We start from the raw sequence: 15,565 nt of genomic DNA on the forward strand, positions 1-15,565 counted from the left end.
CGCAGCGCCGCTGGCGTCCGGGGACCGTGGCGCTGCGTGAGATCCGCCAGTTCCAGCGCTCCACTGACCTGCTGCTGCAGAAGGCGCCGTTCCAGCGTCTGGTGCGTGAGGTGTCGGGTGCACAGAAGGAGGGTCTGCGCTTCCAGAGCAGCGCGATCCTCGCGGCGCAGGAGGCCACAGAGTCGTACGTCGTGTCGCTGCTTGCCGACACCAACCGCGCGTGCATCCACAGCGGCCGCGTGACGATCCAGCCAAAGGACATCCACCTGGCCCTCTGCCTGCGCGGCGAGCGTGTGTAGGGGTGTGAGGGTGTGCAGTTTGCGGCGTGCGGGGCAGCAGCGATGGTGCTGAATGCCGTGTCCCCCTCCTGTCGGCGCTTGCGGCGCGCGTGGGCCGTGTCGAACAAGATTTTTCGACGAGCCCCCGCCGTGTGGCGTTCCTGTCGGTTTCTGGGCATGTTTCTCTGAGAGATGGAGAGAGCGAGAGAGAGAAAGAGAAAGAGATAGAGAGCCCCCTGCCGCCCCCGCCGCCAAATAGATAGATTTCCAAATCTAGTTTTGATTTCCATTTCGCTTTCTTTTTTTTCTTTTTACTCTGTTTTTTTCTTCTTCTTTGCGCTGTGCGTTGTGCGTGTTCACACTCCCTTCTTTCTTTGGTGTGACACGACCTCCCGTTGCTGCCACCACCCGTGGTCTGGTCTCTCCTCACATGCTTCTCCTCCCCGCCTCCCTGCTGTGCGAAAAGAACAAGCCACTGCGTTTCAAATAACCGCAAACACAACAAACAACAAGTAACTATGGCACATACGAAGGAGACGGCAAGGTCGAAGAAAACGATCACGTCCAAGAAGAGCAAGAAGGCACCCAAGGCTGTCAACGCGGCATCTGGTGTGAAGCACGCGCAGCGCCGCTGGCGTCCGGGGACCGTGGCGCTGCGTGAGATCCGCCAGTTCCAGCGCTCCACTGACCTGCTGCTGCAGAAGGCGCCGTTCCAGCGTCTGGTGCGTGAGGTGTCGGGTGCACAGAAGGAGGGTCTGCGCTTCCAGAGCAGCGCGATCCTCGCGGCGCAGGAGGCCACAGAGTCGTACGTCGTGTCGCTGCTTGCCGACACCAACCGCGCGTGCATCCACAGCGGCCGCGTGACGATCCAGCCAAAGGACATCCACCTGGCCCTCTGCCTGCGCGGCGAGCGTGTGTAGGGGTGTGAGGGTGTGCAGTTTGCGGCGTGCGGGGCAGCAGCGATGGTGCTGAATGCCGTGTCCCCCTCCTGTCGGCGCTTGCGGCGCGCGTGGGCCGTGTCGAACAAGATTTTTCGACGAGCCCCCGCCGTGTGGCGTTCCTGTCGGTTTCTGGGCATGTTTCTCTGAGAGATGGAGAGAGAGAGAGAGAAAGAGATAGAGAGCCCCCTGCCGCCCCCGCCGCCAAATAGATAGATTTCCAAATCTAGTTTTGATTTCCATTTCGCTTTCTTTTTTTTCTTTTTACTCTGTTTTTTTCTTCTTCTTTGCGCTGTGCGTTGTGCGTGTTCACACTCCCTTCTTTCTTTGGTGTGACACGACCTCCCGTTGCTGCCACCACCCGTGGTCTGGTCTCTCCTCACATGCTTCTCCTCCCCGCCTCCCTGCTGTGCGAAAAGAACAAGCCACTGCGTTTCAAATAACCGCAAACACAACAAACAACAAGTAACTATGGCACATACGAAGGAGACGGCAAGGTCGAAGAAAACGATCACGTCCAAGAAGAGCAAGAAGGCACCCAAGGCTGTCAACGCGGCATCTGGTGTGAAGCACGCGCAGCGCCGCTGGCGTCCGGGGACCGTGGCGCTGCGTGAGATCCGCCAGTTCCAGCGCTCCACTGACCTGCTGCTGCAGAAGGCGCCGTTCCAGCGTCTGGTGCGTGAGGTGTCGGGTGCACAGAAGGAGGGTCTGCGCTTCCAGAGCAGCGCGATCCTCGCGGCGCAGGAGGCCACAGAGTCGTACGTCGTGTCGCTGCTTGCCGACACCAACCGCGCGTGCATCCACAGCGGCCGCGTGACGATCCAGCCAAAGGACATCCACCTGGCCCTCTGCCTGCGCGGCGAGCGTGTGTAGGGGTGTGAGGGTGTGCAGTTTGCGGCGTGCGGGGCAGCAGCGATGGTGCTGAATGCCGTGTCCCCCTCCTGTCGGCGCTTGCGGCGCGCGTGGGCCGTGTCGAACAAGATTTTTCGACGAGCCCCCGCCGTGTGGCGTTCCTGTCGGTTTCTGGGCATGTTTCTCTGAGAGATGGAGAGAGCGAGAGAGAGAAAGAGATAGAGAGCCCCCTGCCGCCCCCGCCGCCAAATAGATAGATTTCCAAATCTAGTTTTGATTTCCATTTCGCTTTCTTTTTTTTCTTTTTACTCTGTTTTTTTCTTCTTCTTTGCGCTGTGCGTTGTGCGTGTTCACACTCCCTTCTTTCTTTGGTGTGACACGACCTCCCGTTGCTGCCACCACCCGTGGTCTGGTCTCTCCTCACATGCTTCTCCTCCCCGCCTCCCTGCTGTGCGAAAAGAACAAGCCACTGCGTTTCAAATAACCGCAAACACAACAAACAACAAGTAACTATGGCACATACGAAGGAGACGGCAAGGTCGAAGAAAACGATCACGTCCAAGAAGAGCAAGAAGGCACCCAAGGCTGTCAACGCGGCATCTGGTGTGAAGCACGCGCAGCGCCGCTGGCGTCCGGGGACCGTGGCGCTGCGTGAGATCCGCCAGTTCCAGCGCTCCACTGACCTGCTGCTGCAGAAGGCGCCGTTCCAGCGTCTGGTGCGTGAGGTGTCGGGTGCACAGAAGGAGGGTCTGCGCTTCCAGAGCAGCGCGATCCTCGCGGCGCAGGAGGCCACAGAGTCGTACGTCGTGTCGCTGCTTGCCGACACCAACCGCGCGTGCATCCACAGCGGCCGCGTGACGATCCAGCCAAAGGACATCCACCTGGCCCTCTGCCTGCGCGGCGAGCGTGTGTAGGGGTGTGAGGGTGTGCAGTTTGCGGCGTGCGGGGCAGCAGCGATGGTGCTGAATGCCGTGTCCCCCCTCCTGTCGGCGCTTGCGGCGCGCGTGGGCCGTGTCGAACAAGATTTTTCGACGAGCCCCCGCCGTGTGGCGTTCCTGTCGGTTTCTGGGCATGTTTCTCTGAGAGATGGAGAGAGCGAGAGAGAGAAAGAGATAGAGAGCCCCTGCCGCCCCCGCCGCCAAATAGATAGATTTCCAAATCTAGTTTTGATTTCCATTTCGCTTTCTTTTTTTCTTTTTACTCTGTTTTTTTCTTCTTCTTTGCGCTGTGCGTTGTGCGTGTTCACACTCCCTTCTTTCTTTGGTGTGACACGACCTCCCGTTGCTGCCACCACCCGTGGTCTGGTCTCTCCTCACATGCTTCTCCTCCCCGCCTCCCTGCTGTGCGAAAAGAACAAGCCACTGCGTTTCAAATAACCGCAAACACAACAAACAACAAGTAACTATGGCACATACGAAGGAGACGGCAAGGTCGAAGAAAACGATCACGTCCAAGAAGAGCAAGAAGGCACCCAAGGCTGTCAACGCGGCATCTGGTGTGAAGCACGCGCAGCGCCGCTGGCGTCCGGGGACCGTGGCGCTGCGTGAGATCCGCCAGTTCCAGCGCTCCACTGACCTGCTGCTGCAGAAGGCGCCGTTCCAGCGTCTGGTGCGTGAGGTGTCGGGTGCACAGAAGGAGGGTCTGCGCTTCCAGAGCAGCGCGATCCTCGCGGCGCAGGAGGCCACAGAGTCGTACGTCGTGTCGCTGCTTGCCGACACCAACCGCGCGTGCATCCACAGCGGCCGCGTGACGATCCAGCCAAAGGACATCCACCTGGCCCTCTGCCTGCGCGGCGAGCGTGTGTAGGGGTGTGAGGGTGTGCAGTTTGCGGCGTGCGGGGCAGCAGCGATGGTGCTGAATGCCGTGTCCCCCCTCCTGTCGGCGCTTGCGGCGCGCGTGGGCCGTGTCGAACAAGATTTTTCGACGAGCCCCCGCCGTGTGGCGTTCCTGTCGGTTTCTGGGCATGTTTCTCTGAGAGATGGAGAGAGCGAGAGAGAGAAAGAGATAGAGAGCCCCCTGCCGCCCCCGCCGCCAAATAGATAGATTTCCAAATCTAGTTTTGATTTCCATTTCGCTTTCTTTTTTTCTTTTTACTCTGTTTTTTTCTTCTTCTTTGCGCTGTGCGTTGTGCGTGTTCACACTCCCTTCTTTCTTTGGTGTGACACGACCTCCCGTTGCTGCCACCACCCGTGGTCTGGTCTCTCCTCACATGCTTCTCCTCCCCGCCTCCCTGCTGTGCGAAAAGAACAAGCCACTGCGTTTCAAATAACCGCAAACACAACAAACAACAAGTAACTATGGCACATACGAAGGAGACGGCAAGGTCGAAGAAAACGATCACGTCCAAGAAGAGCAAGAAGGCACCCAAGGCTGTCAACGCGGCATCTGGTGTGAAGCACGCGCAGCGCCGCTGGCGTCCGGGGACCGTGGCGCTGCGTGAGATCCGCCAGTTCCAGCGCTCCACTGACCTGCTGCTGCAGAAGGCGCCGTTCCAGCGTCTGGTGCGTGAGGTGTCGGGTGCACAGAAGGAGGGTCTGCGCTTCCAGAGCAGCGCGATCCTCGCGGCGCAGGAGGCCACAGAGTCGTACGTCGTGTCGCTGCTTGCCGACACCAACCGCGCGTGCATCCACAGCGGCCGCGTGACGATCCAGCCAAAGGACATCCACCTGGCCCTCTGCCTGCGCGGCGAGCGTGTGTAGGGGTGTGAGGGTGTGCAGTTTGCGGCGTGCGGGGCAGCAGCGATGGTGCTGAATGCCGTGTCCCCCTCCTGTCGGCGCTTGCGGCGCGCGTGGGCCGTGTCGAACAAGATTTTTCGACGAGCCCCCGCCGTGTGGCGTTCCTGTCGGTTTCTGGGCATGTTTCTCTGAGAGATGGAGAGAGCGAGAGAGAGAAAGAGATAGAGAGCCCCCTGCCGCCCCCGCCGCCAAATAGATAGATTTCCAAATCTAGTTTTGATTTCCATTTCGCTTTCTTTTTTTTCTTTTTACTCTGTTTTTTTCTTCTTCTTTGCGCTGTGCGTTGTGCGTGTTCACACTCCCTTCTTTCTTTGGTGTGACACGACCTCCCGTTGCTGCCACCACCCGTGGTCTGGTCTCTCCTCACATGCTTCTCCTCCCCGCCTCCCTGCTGTGCGAAAAGAACAAGCCACTGCGTTTCAAATAACCGCAAACACAACAAACAACAAGTAACTATGGCACATACGAAGGAGACGGCAAGGTCGAAGAAAACGATCACGTCCAAGAAGAGCAAGAAGGCACCCAAGGCTGTCAACGCGGCATCTGGTGTGAAGCACGCGCAGCGCCGCTGGCGTCCGGGGACCGTGGCGCTGCGTGAGATCCGCCAGTTCCAGCGCTCCACTGACCTGCTGCTGCAGAAGGCGCCGTTCCAGCGTCTGGTGCGTGAGGTGTCGGGTGCACAGAAGGAGGGTCTGCGCTTCCAGAGCAGCGCGATCCTCGCGGCGCAGGAGGCCACAGAGTCGTACGTCGTGTCGCTGCTTGCCGACACCAACCGCGCGTGCATCCACAGCGGCCGCGTGACGATCCAGCCAAAGGACATCCACCTGGCCCTCTGCCTGCGCGGCGAGCGTGTGTAGGGGTGTGAGGGTGTGCAGTTTGCGGCGTGCGGGGCAGCAGCGATGGTGCTGAATGCCGTGTCCCCCTCCTGTCGGCGCTTGCGGCGCGCGTGGGCCGTGTCGAACAAGATTTTTCGACGAGCCCCCGCCGTGTGGCGTTCCTGTCGGTTTCTGGGCATGTTTCTCTGAGAGATGGAGAGAGCGAGAGAGAGAAAGAGATAGAGAGCCCCTGCCGCCCCCGCCGCCAAATAGATAGATTTCCAAATCTAGTTTTGATTTCCATTTCGCTTTCTTTTTTTTCTTTTTACTCTGTTTTTTTCTTCTTCTTTGCGCTGTGCGTTGTGCGTGTTCACACTCCCTTCTTTCTTTGGTGTGACACGACCTCCCGTTGCTGCCACCACCCGTGGTCTGGTCTCTCCTCACATGCTTCTCCTCCCCGCCTCCCTGCTGTGCGAAAAGAACAAGCCACTGCGTTTCAAATAACCGCAAACACAACAAACAACAAGTAACTATGGCACATACGAAGGAGACGGCAAGGTCGAAGAAAACGATCACGTCCAAGAAGAGCAAGAAGGCACCCAAGGCTGTCAACGCGGCATCTGGTGTGAAGCACGCGCAGCGCCGCTGGCGTCCGGGGACCGTGGCGCTGCGTGAGATCCGCCAGTTCCAGCGCTCCACTGACCTGCTGCTGCAGAAGGCGCCGTTCCAGCGTCTGGTGCGTGAGGTGTCGGGTGCACAGAAGGAGGGTCTGCGCTTCCAGAGCAGCGCGATCCTCGCGGCGCAGGAGGCCACAGAGTCGTACGTCGTGTCGCTGCTTGCCGACACCAACCGCGCGTGCATCCACAGCGGCCGCGTGACGATCCAGCCAAAGGACATCCACCTGGCCCTCTGCCTGCGCGGCGAGCGTGTGTAGGGGTGTGAGGGTGTGCAGTTTGCGGCGTGCGGGGCAGCAGCGATGGTGCTGAATGCCGTGTCCCCCTCCTGTCGGCGCTTGCGGCGCGCGTGGGCCGTGTCGAACAAGATTTTTCGACGAGCCCCCGCCGTGTGGCGTTCCTGTCGGTTTCTGGGCATGTTTCTCTGAGAGATGGAGAGAGCGAGAGAGAGAAAGAGATAGAGAGCCCCCTGCCGCCCCCGCCGCCAAATAGATAGATTTCCAAATCTAGTTTTGATTTCCATTTCGCTTTCTTTTTTTTCTTTTTACTCTGTTTTTTTCTTCTTCTTTGCGCTGTGCGTTGTGCGTGTTCACACTCCCTTCTTTCTTTGGTGTGACACGACCTCCCGTTGCTGCCACCACCCGTGGTCTGGTCTCTCCTCACATGCTTCTCCTCCCCGCCTCCCTGCTGTGCGAAAAGAACAAGCCACTGCGTTTCAAATAACCGCAAACACAACAAACAACAAGTAACTATGGCACATACGAAGGAGACGGCAAGGTCGAAGAAAACGATCACGTCCAAGAAGAGCAAGAAGGCACCCAAGGCTGTCAACGCGGCATCTGGTGTGAAGCACGCGCAGCGCCGCTGGCGTCCGGGGACCGTGGCGCTGCGTGAGATCCGCCAGTTCCAGCGCTCCACTGACCTGCTGCTGCAGAAGGCGCCGTTCCAGCGTCTGGTGCGTGAGGTGTCGGGTGCACAGAAGGAGGGTCTGCGCTTCCAGAGCAGCGCGATCCTCGCGGCGCAGGAGGCCACAGAGTCGTACGTCGTGTCGCTGCTTGCCGACACCAACCGCGCGTGCATCCACAGCGGCCGCGTGACGATCCAGCCAAAGGACATCCACCTGGCCCTCTGCCTGCGCGGCGAGCGTGTGTAGGGGTGTGAGGGTGTGCAGTTTGCGGCGTGCGGGGCAGCAGCGATGGTGCTGAATGCCGTGTCCCCCTCCTGTCGGCGCTTGCGGCGCGCGTGGGCCGTGTCGAACAAGATTTTTCGACGAGCCCCCGCCGTGTGGCGTTCCTGTCGGTTTCTGGGCATGTTTCTCTGAGAGATGGAGAGAGCGAGAGAGAGAAAGAGATAGAGAGCCCCCTGCCGCCCCCGCCGCCAAATAGATAGATTTCCAAATCTAGTTTTGATTTCCATTTCGCTTTCTTTTTTTTTTTTTACTCTGTTTTTTTCTTCTTCTTTGCGCTGTGCGTTGTGCGTGTTCACACTCCCTTCTTTCTTTGGTGTGACACGACCTCCCGTTGCTGCCACCACCCGTGGTCTGGTCTCTCCTCACATGCTTCTCCTCCCCGCCTCCCTGCTGTGCGAAAAGAACAAGCCACTGCGTTTCAAATAACCGCAAACACAACAAACAACAAGTAACTATGGCACATACGAAGGAGACGGCAAGGTCGAAGAAAACGATCACGTCCAAGAAGAGCAAGAAGGCACCCAAGGCTGTCAACGCGGCATCTGGTGTGAAGCACGCGCAGCGCCGCTGGCGTCCGGGGACCGTGGCGCTGCGTGAGATCCGCCAGTTCCAGCGCTCCACTGACCTGCTGCTGCAGAAGGCGCCGTTCCAGCGTCTGGTGCGTGAGGTGTCGGGTGCACAGAAGGAGGGTCTGCGCTTCCAGAGCAGCGCGATCCTCGCGGCGCAGGAGGCCACAGAGTCGTACGTCGTGTCGCTGCTTGCCGACACCAACCGCGCGTGCATCCACAGCGGCCGCGTGACGATCCAGCCAAAGGACATCCACCTGGCCCTCTGCCTGCGCGGCGAGCGTGTGTAGGGGTGTGAGGGTGTGCAGTTTGCGGCGTGCGGGGCAGCAGCGATGGTGCTGAATGCCGTGTCCCCCTCCTGTCGGCGCTTGCGGCGCGCGTGGGCCGTGTCGAACAAGATTTTTCGACGAGCCCCCGCCGTGTGGCGTTCCTGTCGGTTTCTGGGCATGTTTCTCTGAGAGATGGAGAGAGCGAGAGAGAGAAAGAGATAGAGAGCCCCCTGCCGCCCCCGCCGCCAAATAGATAGATTTCCAAATCTAGTTTTGATTTCCATTTCGCTTTCTTTTTTTTCTTTTTACTCTGTTTTTTTCTTCTTCTTTGCGCTGTGCGTTGTGCGTGTTCACACTCCCTTCTTTCTTTGGTGTGACACGACCTCCCGTTGCTGCCACCACCCGTGGTCTGGTCTCTCCTCACATGCTTCTCCTCCCCGCCTCCCTGCTGTGCGAAAAGAACAAGCCACTGCGTTTCAAATAACCGCAAACACAACAAACAACAAGTAACTATGGCACATACGAAGGAGACGGCAAGGTCGAAGAAAACGATCACGTCCAAGAAGAGCAAGAAGGCACCCAAGGCTGTCAACGCGGCATCTGGTGTGAAGCACGCGCAGCGCCGCTGGCGTCCGGGGACCGTGGCGCTGCGTGAGATCCGCCAGTTCCAGCGCTCCACTGACCTGCTGCTGCAGAAGGCGCCGTTCCAGCGTCTGGTGCGTGAGGTGTCGGGTGCACAGAAGGAGGGTCTGCGCTTCCAGAGCAGCGCGATCCTCGCGGCGCAGGAGGCCACAGAGTCGTACGTCGTGTCGCTGCTTGCCGACACCAACCGCGCGTGCATCCACAGCGGCCGCGTGACGATCCAGCCAAAGGACATCCACCTGGCCCTCTGCCTGCGCGGCGAGCGTGTGTAGGGGTGTGAGGGTGTGCAGTTTGCGGCGTGCGGGGCAGCAGCGATGGTGCTGAATGCCGTGTCCCCCTCCTGTCGGCGCTTGCGGCGCGCGTGGGCCGTGTCGAACAAGATTTTTCGACGAGCCCCGCCGTGTGGCGTTCCTGTCGGTTTCTGGGCATGTTTCTCTGAGAGATGGAGAGAGCGAGAGAGAGAAAGAGATAGAGAGCCCCCTGCCGCCCCCGCCGCCAAATAGATAGATTTCCAAATCTAGTTTTGATTTCCATTTCGCTTTCTTTTTTTCTTTTTACTCTGTTTTTTCTTCTTCTTTGCGCTGTGCGTTGTGCGTGTTCACACTCCCTTCTTTCTTTGGTGTGACACGACCTCCCGTTGCTGCCACCACCCGTGGTCTGGTCTCTCCTCACATGCTTCTCCTCCCCGCCTCCCTGCTGTGCGAAAAGAACAAGCCACTGCGTTTCAAATAACCGCAAACACAACAAACAACAAGTAACTATGGCACATACGAAGGAGACGGCAAGGTCGAAGAAAACGATCACGTCCAAGAAGAGCAAGAAGGCACCCAAGGCTGTCAACGCGGCATCTGGTGTGAAGCACGCGCAGCGCCGCTGGCGTCCGGGGACCGTGGCGCTGCGTGAGATCCGCCAGTTCCAGCGCTCCACTGACCTGCTGCTGCAGAAGGCGCCGTTCCAGCGTCTGGTGCGTGAGGTGTCGGGTGCACAGAAGGAGGGTCTGCGCTTCCAGAGCAGCGCGATCCTCGCGGCGCAGGAGGCCACAGAGTCGTACGTCGTGTCGCTGCTTGCCGACACCAACCGCGCGTGCATCCACAGCGGCCGCGTGACGATCCAGCCAAAGGACATCCACCTGGCCCTCTGCCTGCGCGGCGAGCGTGTGTAGGGGTGTGAGGGTGTGCAGTTTGCGGCGTGCGGGGCAGCAGCGATGGTGCTGAATGCCGTGTCCCCCTCCTGTCGGCGCTTGCGGCGCGCGTGGGCCGTGTCGAACAAGATTTTTCGACGAGCCCCCGCCGTGTGGCGTTCCTGTCGGTTTCTGGGCATGTTTCTCTGAGAGATGGAGAGAGCGAGAGAGAGAAAGAGATAGAGAGCCCCCTGCCGCCCCCGCCGCCAAATAGATAGATTTCCAAATCTAGTTTTGATTTCCATTTCGCTTTCTTTTTTTCTTTTTACTCTGTTTTTTTCTTCTTCTTTGCGCTGTGCGTTGTGCGTGTTCACACTCCCTTCTTTCTTTGGTGTGACACGACCTCCCGTTGCTGCCACCACCCGTGGTCTGGTCTCTCCTCACATGCTTCTCCTCCCCGCCTCCCTGCTGTGCGAAAAGAACAAGCCACTGCGTTTCAAATAACCGCAAACACAACAAACAACAAGTAACTATGGCACATACGAAGGAGACGGCAAGGTCGAAGAAAACGATCACGTCCAAGAAGAGCAAGAAGGCACCCAAGGCTGTCAACGCGGCATCTGGTGTGAAGCACGCGCAGCGCCGCTGGCGTCCGGGGACCGTGGCGCTGCGTGAGATCCGCCAGTTCCAGCGCTCCACTGACCTGCTGCTGCAGAAGGCGCCGTTCCAGCGTCTGGTGCGTGAGGTGTCGGGTGCACAGAAGGAGGGTCTGCGCTTCCAGAGCAGCGCGATCCTCGCGGCGCAGGAGGCCACAGAGTCGTACGTCGTGTCGCTGCTTGCCGACACCAACCGCGCGTGCATCCACAGCGGCCGCGTGACGATCCAGCCAAAGGACATCCACCTGGCCCTCTGCCTGCGCGGCGAGCGTGTGTAGGGTGTGAGGGTGTGCAGTTTGCGGCGTGCGGGGCAGCAGCGATGGTGCTGAATGCCGTGTCCCCCTCCTGTCGGCGCTTGCGGCGCGCGTGGGCCGTGTCGAACAAGATTTTTCGACGAGCCCCCGCCGTGTGGCGTTCCTGTCGGTTTCTGGGCATGTTTCTCTGAGAGATGGAGAGAGCGAGAGAGAGAAAGAGATAGAGAGCCCCCTGCCGCCCCCGCCGCCAAATAGATAGATTTCCAAATCTAGTTTTGATTTCCATTTCGCTTTCTTTTTTTCTTTTTACTCTGTTTTTTTCTTCTTCTTTGCGCTGTGCGTTGTGCGTGTTCACACTCCCTTCTTTCTTTGGTGTGACACGACCTCCCGTTGCTGCCACCACCCGTGGTCTGGTCTCTCCTCACATGCTTCTCCTCCCCGCCTCCCTGCTGTGCGAAAAGAACAAGCCACTGCGTTTCAAATAACCGCAAACACAACAAACAACAAGTAACTATGGCACATACGAAGGAGACGGCAAGGTCGAAGAAAACGATCACGTCCAAGAAGAGCAAGAAGGCACCCAAGGCTGTCAACGCGGCATCTGGTGTGAAGCACGCGCAGCGCCGCTGGCGTCCGGGGACCGTGGCGCTGCGTGAGATCCGCCAGTTCCAGCGCTCCACTGACCTGCTGCTGCAGAAGGCGCCGTTCCAGCGTCTGGTGCGTGAGGTGTCGGGTGCACAGAAGGAGGGTCTGCGCTTCCAGAGCAGCGCGATCCTCGCGGCGCAGGAGGCCACAGAGTCGTACGTCGTGTCGCTGCTTGCCGACACCAACCGCGCGTGCATCCACAGCGGCCGCGTGACGATCCAGCCAAAGGACATCCACCTGGCCCTCTGCCTGCGCGGCGAGCGTGTGTAGGGGTGTGAGGGTGTGCAGTTTGCGGCGTGCGGGGCAGCAGCGATGGTGCTGAATGCCGTGTCCCCCCCCTGTCGGCGCTTGCGGCGCGCGTGGGCCGTGTCGAACAAGATTTTTCGACGAGCCCCCGCCGTGTGGCGTTCCTGTCGGTTTCTGGGCATGTTTCTCTGAGAGATGGAGAGAGCGAGAGAGAAAGAGATAGAGAGCCCCCTGCCGCCCCCGCCGCCAAATAGATAGATTTCCAAATCTAGTTTTGATTTCCATTTCGCTTTCTTTTTTTCTTTTTACTCTGTTTTTTTCTTCTTCTTTGCGCTGTGCGTTGTGCGTGTTCACACTCCCTTCTTTCTTTGGTGTGACACGACCTCCCGTTGCTGCCACCACCCGTGGTCTGGTCTCTCCTCACATGCTTCTCCTCCCCGCCTCCCTGCTGTGCGAAAAGAACAAGCCACTGCGTTTCAAATAACCGCAAACACAACAAACAACAAGTAACTATGGCACATACGAAGGAGACGGCAAGGTCGAAGAAAACGATCACGTCCAAGAAGAGCAAGAAGGCACCCAAGGCTGTCAACGCGGCATCTGGTGTGAAGCACGCGCAGCGCCGCTGGCGTCCGGGGACCGTGGCGCTGCGTGAGATCCGCCAGTTCCAGCGCTCCACTGACCTGCTGCTGCAGAAGGCGCCGTTCCAGCGTCTGGTGCGTGAGGTGTCGGGTGCACAGAAGGAGGGTCTGCGCTTCCAGAGCAGCGCGATCCTCGCGGCGCAGGAGGCCACAGAGTCGTACGTCGTGTCGCTGCTTGCCGACACCAACCGCGCGTGCATCCACAGCGGCCGCGTGACGATCCAGCCAAAGGACATCCACCTGGCCCTCTGCCTGCGCGGCGAGCGTGTGTAGGGGTGTGAGGGTGTGCAGTTTGCGGCGTGCGGGGCAGCAGCGATGGTGCTGAATGCCGTGTCCCCCTCCTGTCGGCGCTTGCGGCGCGCGTGGGCCGTGTCGAACAAGATTTTTCGACGAGCCCCCGCCGTGTGGCGTTCCTGTCGGTTTCTGGGCATGTTTCTCTGAGAGATGGAGAGAGCGAGAGAGAGAAAGAGAAAGAGATAGAGAGCCCCCTGCCGCCCCCGCCGCCAAATAGATAGATTTCCAAATCTAGTTTTGATTTCCATTTCGCTTTCTTTTTTTTTTTTTACTCTGTTTTTTTCTTCTTCTTTGCGCTGTGCGTTGTGCGTGTTCACACTCCCTTCTTTCTTTGGTGTGACACGACCTCCCGTTGCTGCCACCACCCGTGGTCTGGTCTCTCCTCACATGCTTCTCCTCCCCGCCTCCCTGCTGTGCGAAAAGAACAAGCCACTGCGTTTCAAATAACCGCAAACACAACAAACAACAAGTAACTATGGCACATACGAAGGAGACGGCAAGGTCGAAGAAAACGATTACGTCCAAGAAGAGCAAGAAGGCACCCAAGGCTGTCAACGCGGCATCTGGTGTGAAGCACGCGCAGCGCCGCTGGCGTCCGGGGACCGTGGCGCTGCGTGAGATCCGCCAGTTCCAGCGCTCCACTGACCTGCTGCTGCAGAAGGCGCCGTTCCAGCGTCTGGTGCGTGAGGTGTCGGGTGCACAGAAGGAGGGTCTGCGCTTCCAGAGCAGCGCGATCCTCGCGGCGCAGGAGGCCACAGAGTCGTACGTCGTGTCGCTGCTTGCCGACACCAACCGCGCGTGCATCCACAGCGGCCGCGTGACGATCCAGCCAAAGGACATCCACCTGGCCCTCTGCCTGCGCGGCGAGCGTGTGTAGGGGTGTGAGGGTGTGCAGTTTGCGGCGTGCGGGGCAGCAGCGATGGTGCTGAATGCCGTGTCCCCCTCCTGTCGGCGCTTGCGGCGCGCGTGGGCCGTGTCGAACAAGATTTTTCGACGAGCCCCCGCCGTGTGGCGTTCCTGTCGGTTTCTGGGCATGTTTCTCTGAGAGATGGAGAGAGCGAGAGAGAGAAAGAGATAGAGAGCCCCTGCCGCCCCCGCCGCCAAATAGATAGATTTCCAAATCTAGTTTTGATTTCCATTTCGCTTTCTTTTTTTCTTTTTACTCTGTTTTTTTCTTCTTCTTTGCGCTGTGCGTTGTGCGTGTTCACACTCCCTTCTTTCTTTGGTGTGACACGACCTCCCGTTGCTGCCACCACCCGTGGTCTGGTCTCTCCTCACATGCTTCTCCTCCCCGCCTCCCTGCTGTGCGAAAAGAACAAGCCACTGCGTTTCAAATAACCGCAAACACAACAAACAACAAGTAACTATGGCACATACGAAGGAGACGGCAAGGTCGAAGAAAACGATCACGTCCAAGAAGAGCAAGAAGGCACCCAAGGCTGTCAACGCGGCATCTGGTGTGAAGCACGCGCAGCGCCGCTGGCGTCCGGGGACCGTGGCGCTGCGTGAGATCCGCCAGTTCCAGCGCTCCACTGACCTGCTGCTGCAGAAGGCGCCGTTCCAGCGTCTGGTGCGTGAGGTGTCGGGTGCACAGAAGGAGGGTCTGCGCTTCCAGAGCAGCGCGATCCTCGCGGCGCAGGAGGCCACAGAGTCGTACGTCGTGTCGCTGCTTGCCGACACCAACCGCGCGTGCATCCACAGCGGCCGCGTGACGATCCAGCCAAAGGACATCCACCTGGCCCTCTGCCTGCGCGGCGAGCGTGTGTAGGGGTGTGAGGGTGTGCAGTTTGCGGCGTGCGGGGCAGCAGCGATGGTGCTGAATGCCGTGTCCCCCTCCTGTCGGCGCTTGCGGCGCGCGTGGGCCGTGTCGAACAAGATTTTTCGACGAGCCCCCGCCGTGTGGCGTTCCTGTCGGTTTCTGGGCATGTTTCTCTGAGAGATGGAGAGAGCGAGAGAGAAAGAGAGATAGAGCCCCCTGCCGCCCCCGCCGCCAAATAGATAGATTTCCAAATCTAGTTTTGATTTCCATTTCGCTTTCTTTTTTTTCTTTTTACTCTGTTTTTTTCTTCTTCTTTGCGCTGTGCGTTGTGCGTGTTCACACTCCCTTCTTTCTTTGGTGTGACACGACCTCCCGTTGCTGCCACCACCCGTGGTCTGGTCTCTCCTCACATGCTTCTCCTCCCCGCCTCCCTGCTGTGCGAAAAGAACAAGCCACTGCGTTTCAAATAACCGCAAACACAACAAACAACAAGTAACTATGGCACATACGAAGGAGACGGCAAGGTCGAAGAAAACGATTACGTCCAAGAAGAGCAAGAAGGCACCCAAGGCTGTCAACGCGGCATCTGGTGTGAAGCACGCGCAGCGCCGCTGGCGTCCGGGGACCGTGGCGCTGCGTGAGATCCGCCAGTTCCAGCGCTCCACTGACCTGCTGCTGCAGAAGGCGCCGTTCCAGCGTCTGGTGCGTGAGGTGTCGGGTGCACAGAAGGAGGGTCTGCGCTTCCAGAGCAGCGCGATCCTCGCGGCGCAGGAGGCCACAGAGTCGTACGTCGTGTCGCTGCTTGCCGACACCAACCGCGCGTGCATCCACAGCGGCCGCGTGACGATCCAGCCAAAGGACATCCACCTGGCCCTCTGCCTGCGCGGCGAGCGTGTGTAGGGGTGTGAGGGTGTGCAGTTTGCGGCGTGCGGGGCAGCAGCGATGGTGCTGAATGCCGTGTCCCCCTCCTGTCGGCGCTTGCGGCGCGCGCC

General features: G+C 59.2%; 11 protein-coding genes across 11 annotated transcripts; 5 read left to right on the forward strand and 6 right to left on the reverse strand.

The window, feature by feature from the left end:
- Positions 1-796: 796 nt before the first annotated feature.
- Positions 797-1,198, forward strand: LSM04_009670 (Histone H2A/H2B/H3; the record flags this gene model as incomplete). Its single annotated transcript, XM_067337988.1, has 1 exon — positions 797-1,198. The coding sequence occupies one exon, from the start codon at positions 797-799 to the stop codon at positions 1,196-1,198; it is 402 nt and encodes a 133-aa protein (XP_067188991.1).
- Positions 1,199-1,651: 453 nt separating this feature from the next.
- On the reverse strand, positions 1,652-3,141 carry LSM04_003643 (uncharacterized protein; the record flags this gene model as incomplete). The annotated part of the gene is made up of 2 exons (XM_067338000.1): positions 1,652-2,157; positions 2,580-3,141. The coding sequence occupies 2 exons, from the start codon at positions 3,139-3,141 to the stop codon at positions 1,652-1,654; spliced, it is 1,068 nt and encodes a 355-aa protein (XP_067188987.1).
- Positions 3,142-3,436: 295 nt separating this feature from the next.
- On the reverse strand, positions 3,437-4,033 carry LSM04_006590 (uncharacterized protein; the record flags this gene model as incomplete). Its single annotated transcript, XM_067338013.1, has 1 exon — positions 3,437-4,033. The coding sequence occupies one exon, from the start codon at positions 4,031-4,033 to the stop codon at positions 3,437-3,439; it is 597 nt and encodes a 198-aa protein (XP_067188989.1).
- A 296-nt stretch (positions 4,034-4,329) lies between these two features.
- Positions 4,330-6,710, reverse strand: LSM04_006599 (uncharacterized protein; the record flags this gene model as incomplete). The annotated part of the gene is made up of 2 exons (XM_067338024.1): positions 4,330-4,835; positions 5,258-6,710. 2 exons carry the CDS (start codon positions 6,708-6,710, stop codon positions 4,330-4,332), a joined length of 1,959 nt encoding a protein of 652 aa, XP_067188990.1.
- A 333-nt stretch (positions 6,711-7,043) lies between these two features.
- On the forward strand, positions 7,044-7,613 carry LSM04_001440 (Histone H2A/H2B/H3; the record flags this gene model as incomplete). Its single annotated transcript, XM_067338036.1, has 2 exons — positions 7,044-7,337; positions 7,446-7,613. 2 exons carry the CDS (start codon positions 7,044-7,046, stop codon positions 7,611-7,613), a joined length of 462 nt encoding a protein of 153 aa, XP_067188983.1.
- Positions 7,614-7,935: 322 nt separating this feature from the next.
- Positions 7,936-8,505, forward strand: LSM04_002938 (Histone H2A/H2B/H3; the record flags this gene model as incomplete). The annotated part of the gene is made up of 2 exons (XM_067338047.1): positions 7,936-8,229; positions 8,338-8,505. 2 exons carry the CDS (start codon positions 7,936-7,938, stop codon positions 8,503-8,505), a joined length of 462 nt encoding a protein of 153 aa, XP_067188985.1.
- Positions 8,506-8,792: 287 nt separating this feature from the next.
- Positions 8,793-10,278, reverse strand: LSM04_003431 (uncharacterized protein; the record flags this gene model as incomplete). The annotated part of the gene is made up of 2 exons (XM_067338058.1): positions 8,793-9,369; positions 9,587-10,278. 2 exons carry the CDS (start codon positions 10,276-10,278, stop codon positions 8,793-8,795), a joined length of 1,269 nt encoding a protein of 422 aa, XP_067188986.1.
- Positions 10,279-10,574: 296 nt separating this feature from the next.
- LSM04_000147 (uncharacterized protein) lies at positions 10,575-12,164 on the reverse strand (the record flags this gene model as incomplete). The annotated part of the gene is made up of 2 exons (XM_067338070.1): positions 10,575-11,076; positions 11,509-12,164. The coding sequence occupies 2 exons, from the start codon at positions 12,162-12,164 to the stop codon at positions 10,575-10,577; spliced, it is 1,158 nt and encodes a 385-aa protein (XP_067188981.1).
- Positions 12,165-12,391: 227 nt separating this feature from the next.
- On the forward strand, positions 12,392-12,961 carry LSM04_005658 (Histone H2A/H2B/H3; the record flags this gene model as incomplete). Its single annotated transcript, XM_067338081.1, has 2 exons — positions 12,392-12,685; positions 12,794-12,961. 2 exons carry the CDS (start codon positions 12,392-12,394, stop codon positions 12,959-12,961), a joined length of 462 nt encoding a protein of 153 aa, XP_067188988.1.
- Positions 12,962-13,253: 292 nt separating this feature from the next.
- On the reverse strand, positions 13,254-14,843 carry LSM04_000491 (uncharacterized protein; the record flags this gene model as incomplete). Its single annotated transcript, XM_067338092.1, has 2 exons — positions 13,254-13,759; positions 14,180-14,843. The coding sequence occupies 2 exons, from the start codon at positions 14,841-14,843 to the stop codon at positions 13,254-13,256; spliced, it is 1,170 nt and encodes a 389-aa protein (XP_067188982.1).
- A 228-nt stretch (positions 14,844-15,071) lies between these two features.
- On the forward strand, positions 15,072-15,473 carry LSM04_001976 (Histone H2A/H2B/H3; the record flags this gene model as incomplete). The annotated part of the gene is made up of 1 exon (XM_067338103.1): positions 15,072-15,473. One exon carries the CDS (start codon positions 15,072-15,074, stop codon positions 15,471-15,473), a length of 402 nt encoding a protein of 133 aa, XP_067188984.1.
- Between the last annotated feature and the right edge of the window lie 92 nt (positions 15,474-15,565).

Source organism: Trypanosoma melophagium (genome assembly GCF_022059095.1).
Source record: "Trypanosoma melophagium isolate St. Kilda chromosome Unknown ctg33segment1, whole genome shotgun sequence".
Classification (NCBI taxonomy): Eukaryota; Euglenozoa; class Kinetoplastea; order Trypanosomatida; family Trypanosomatidae; genus Trypanosoma; species Trypanosoma melophagium.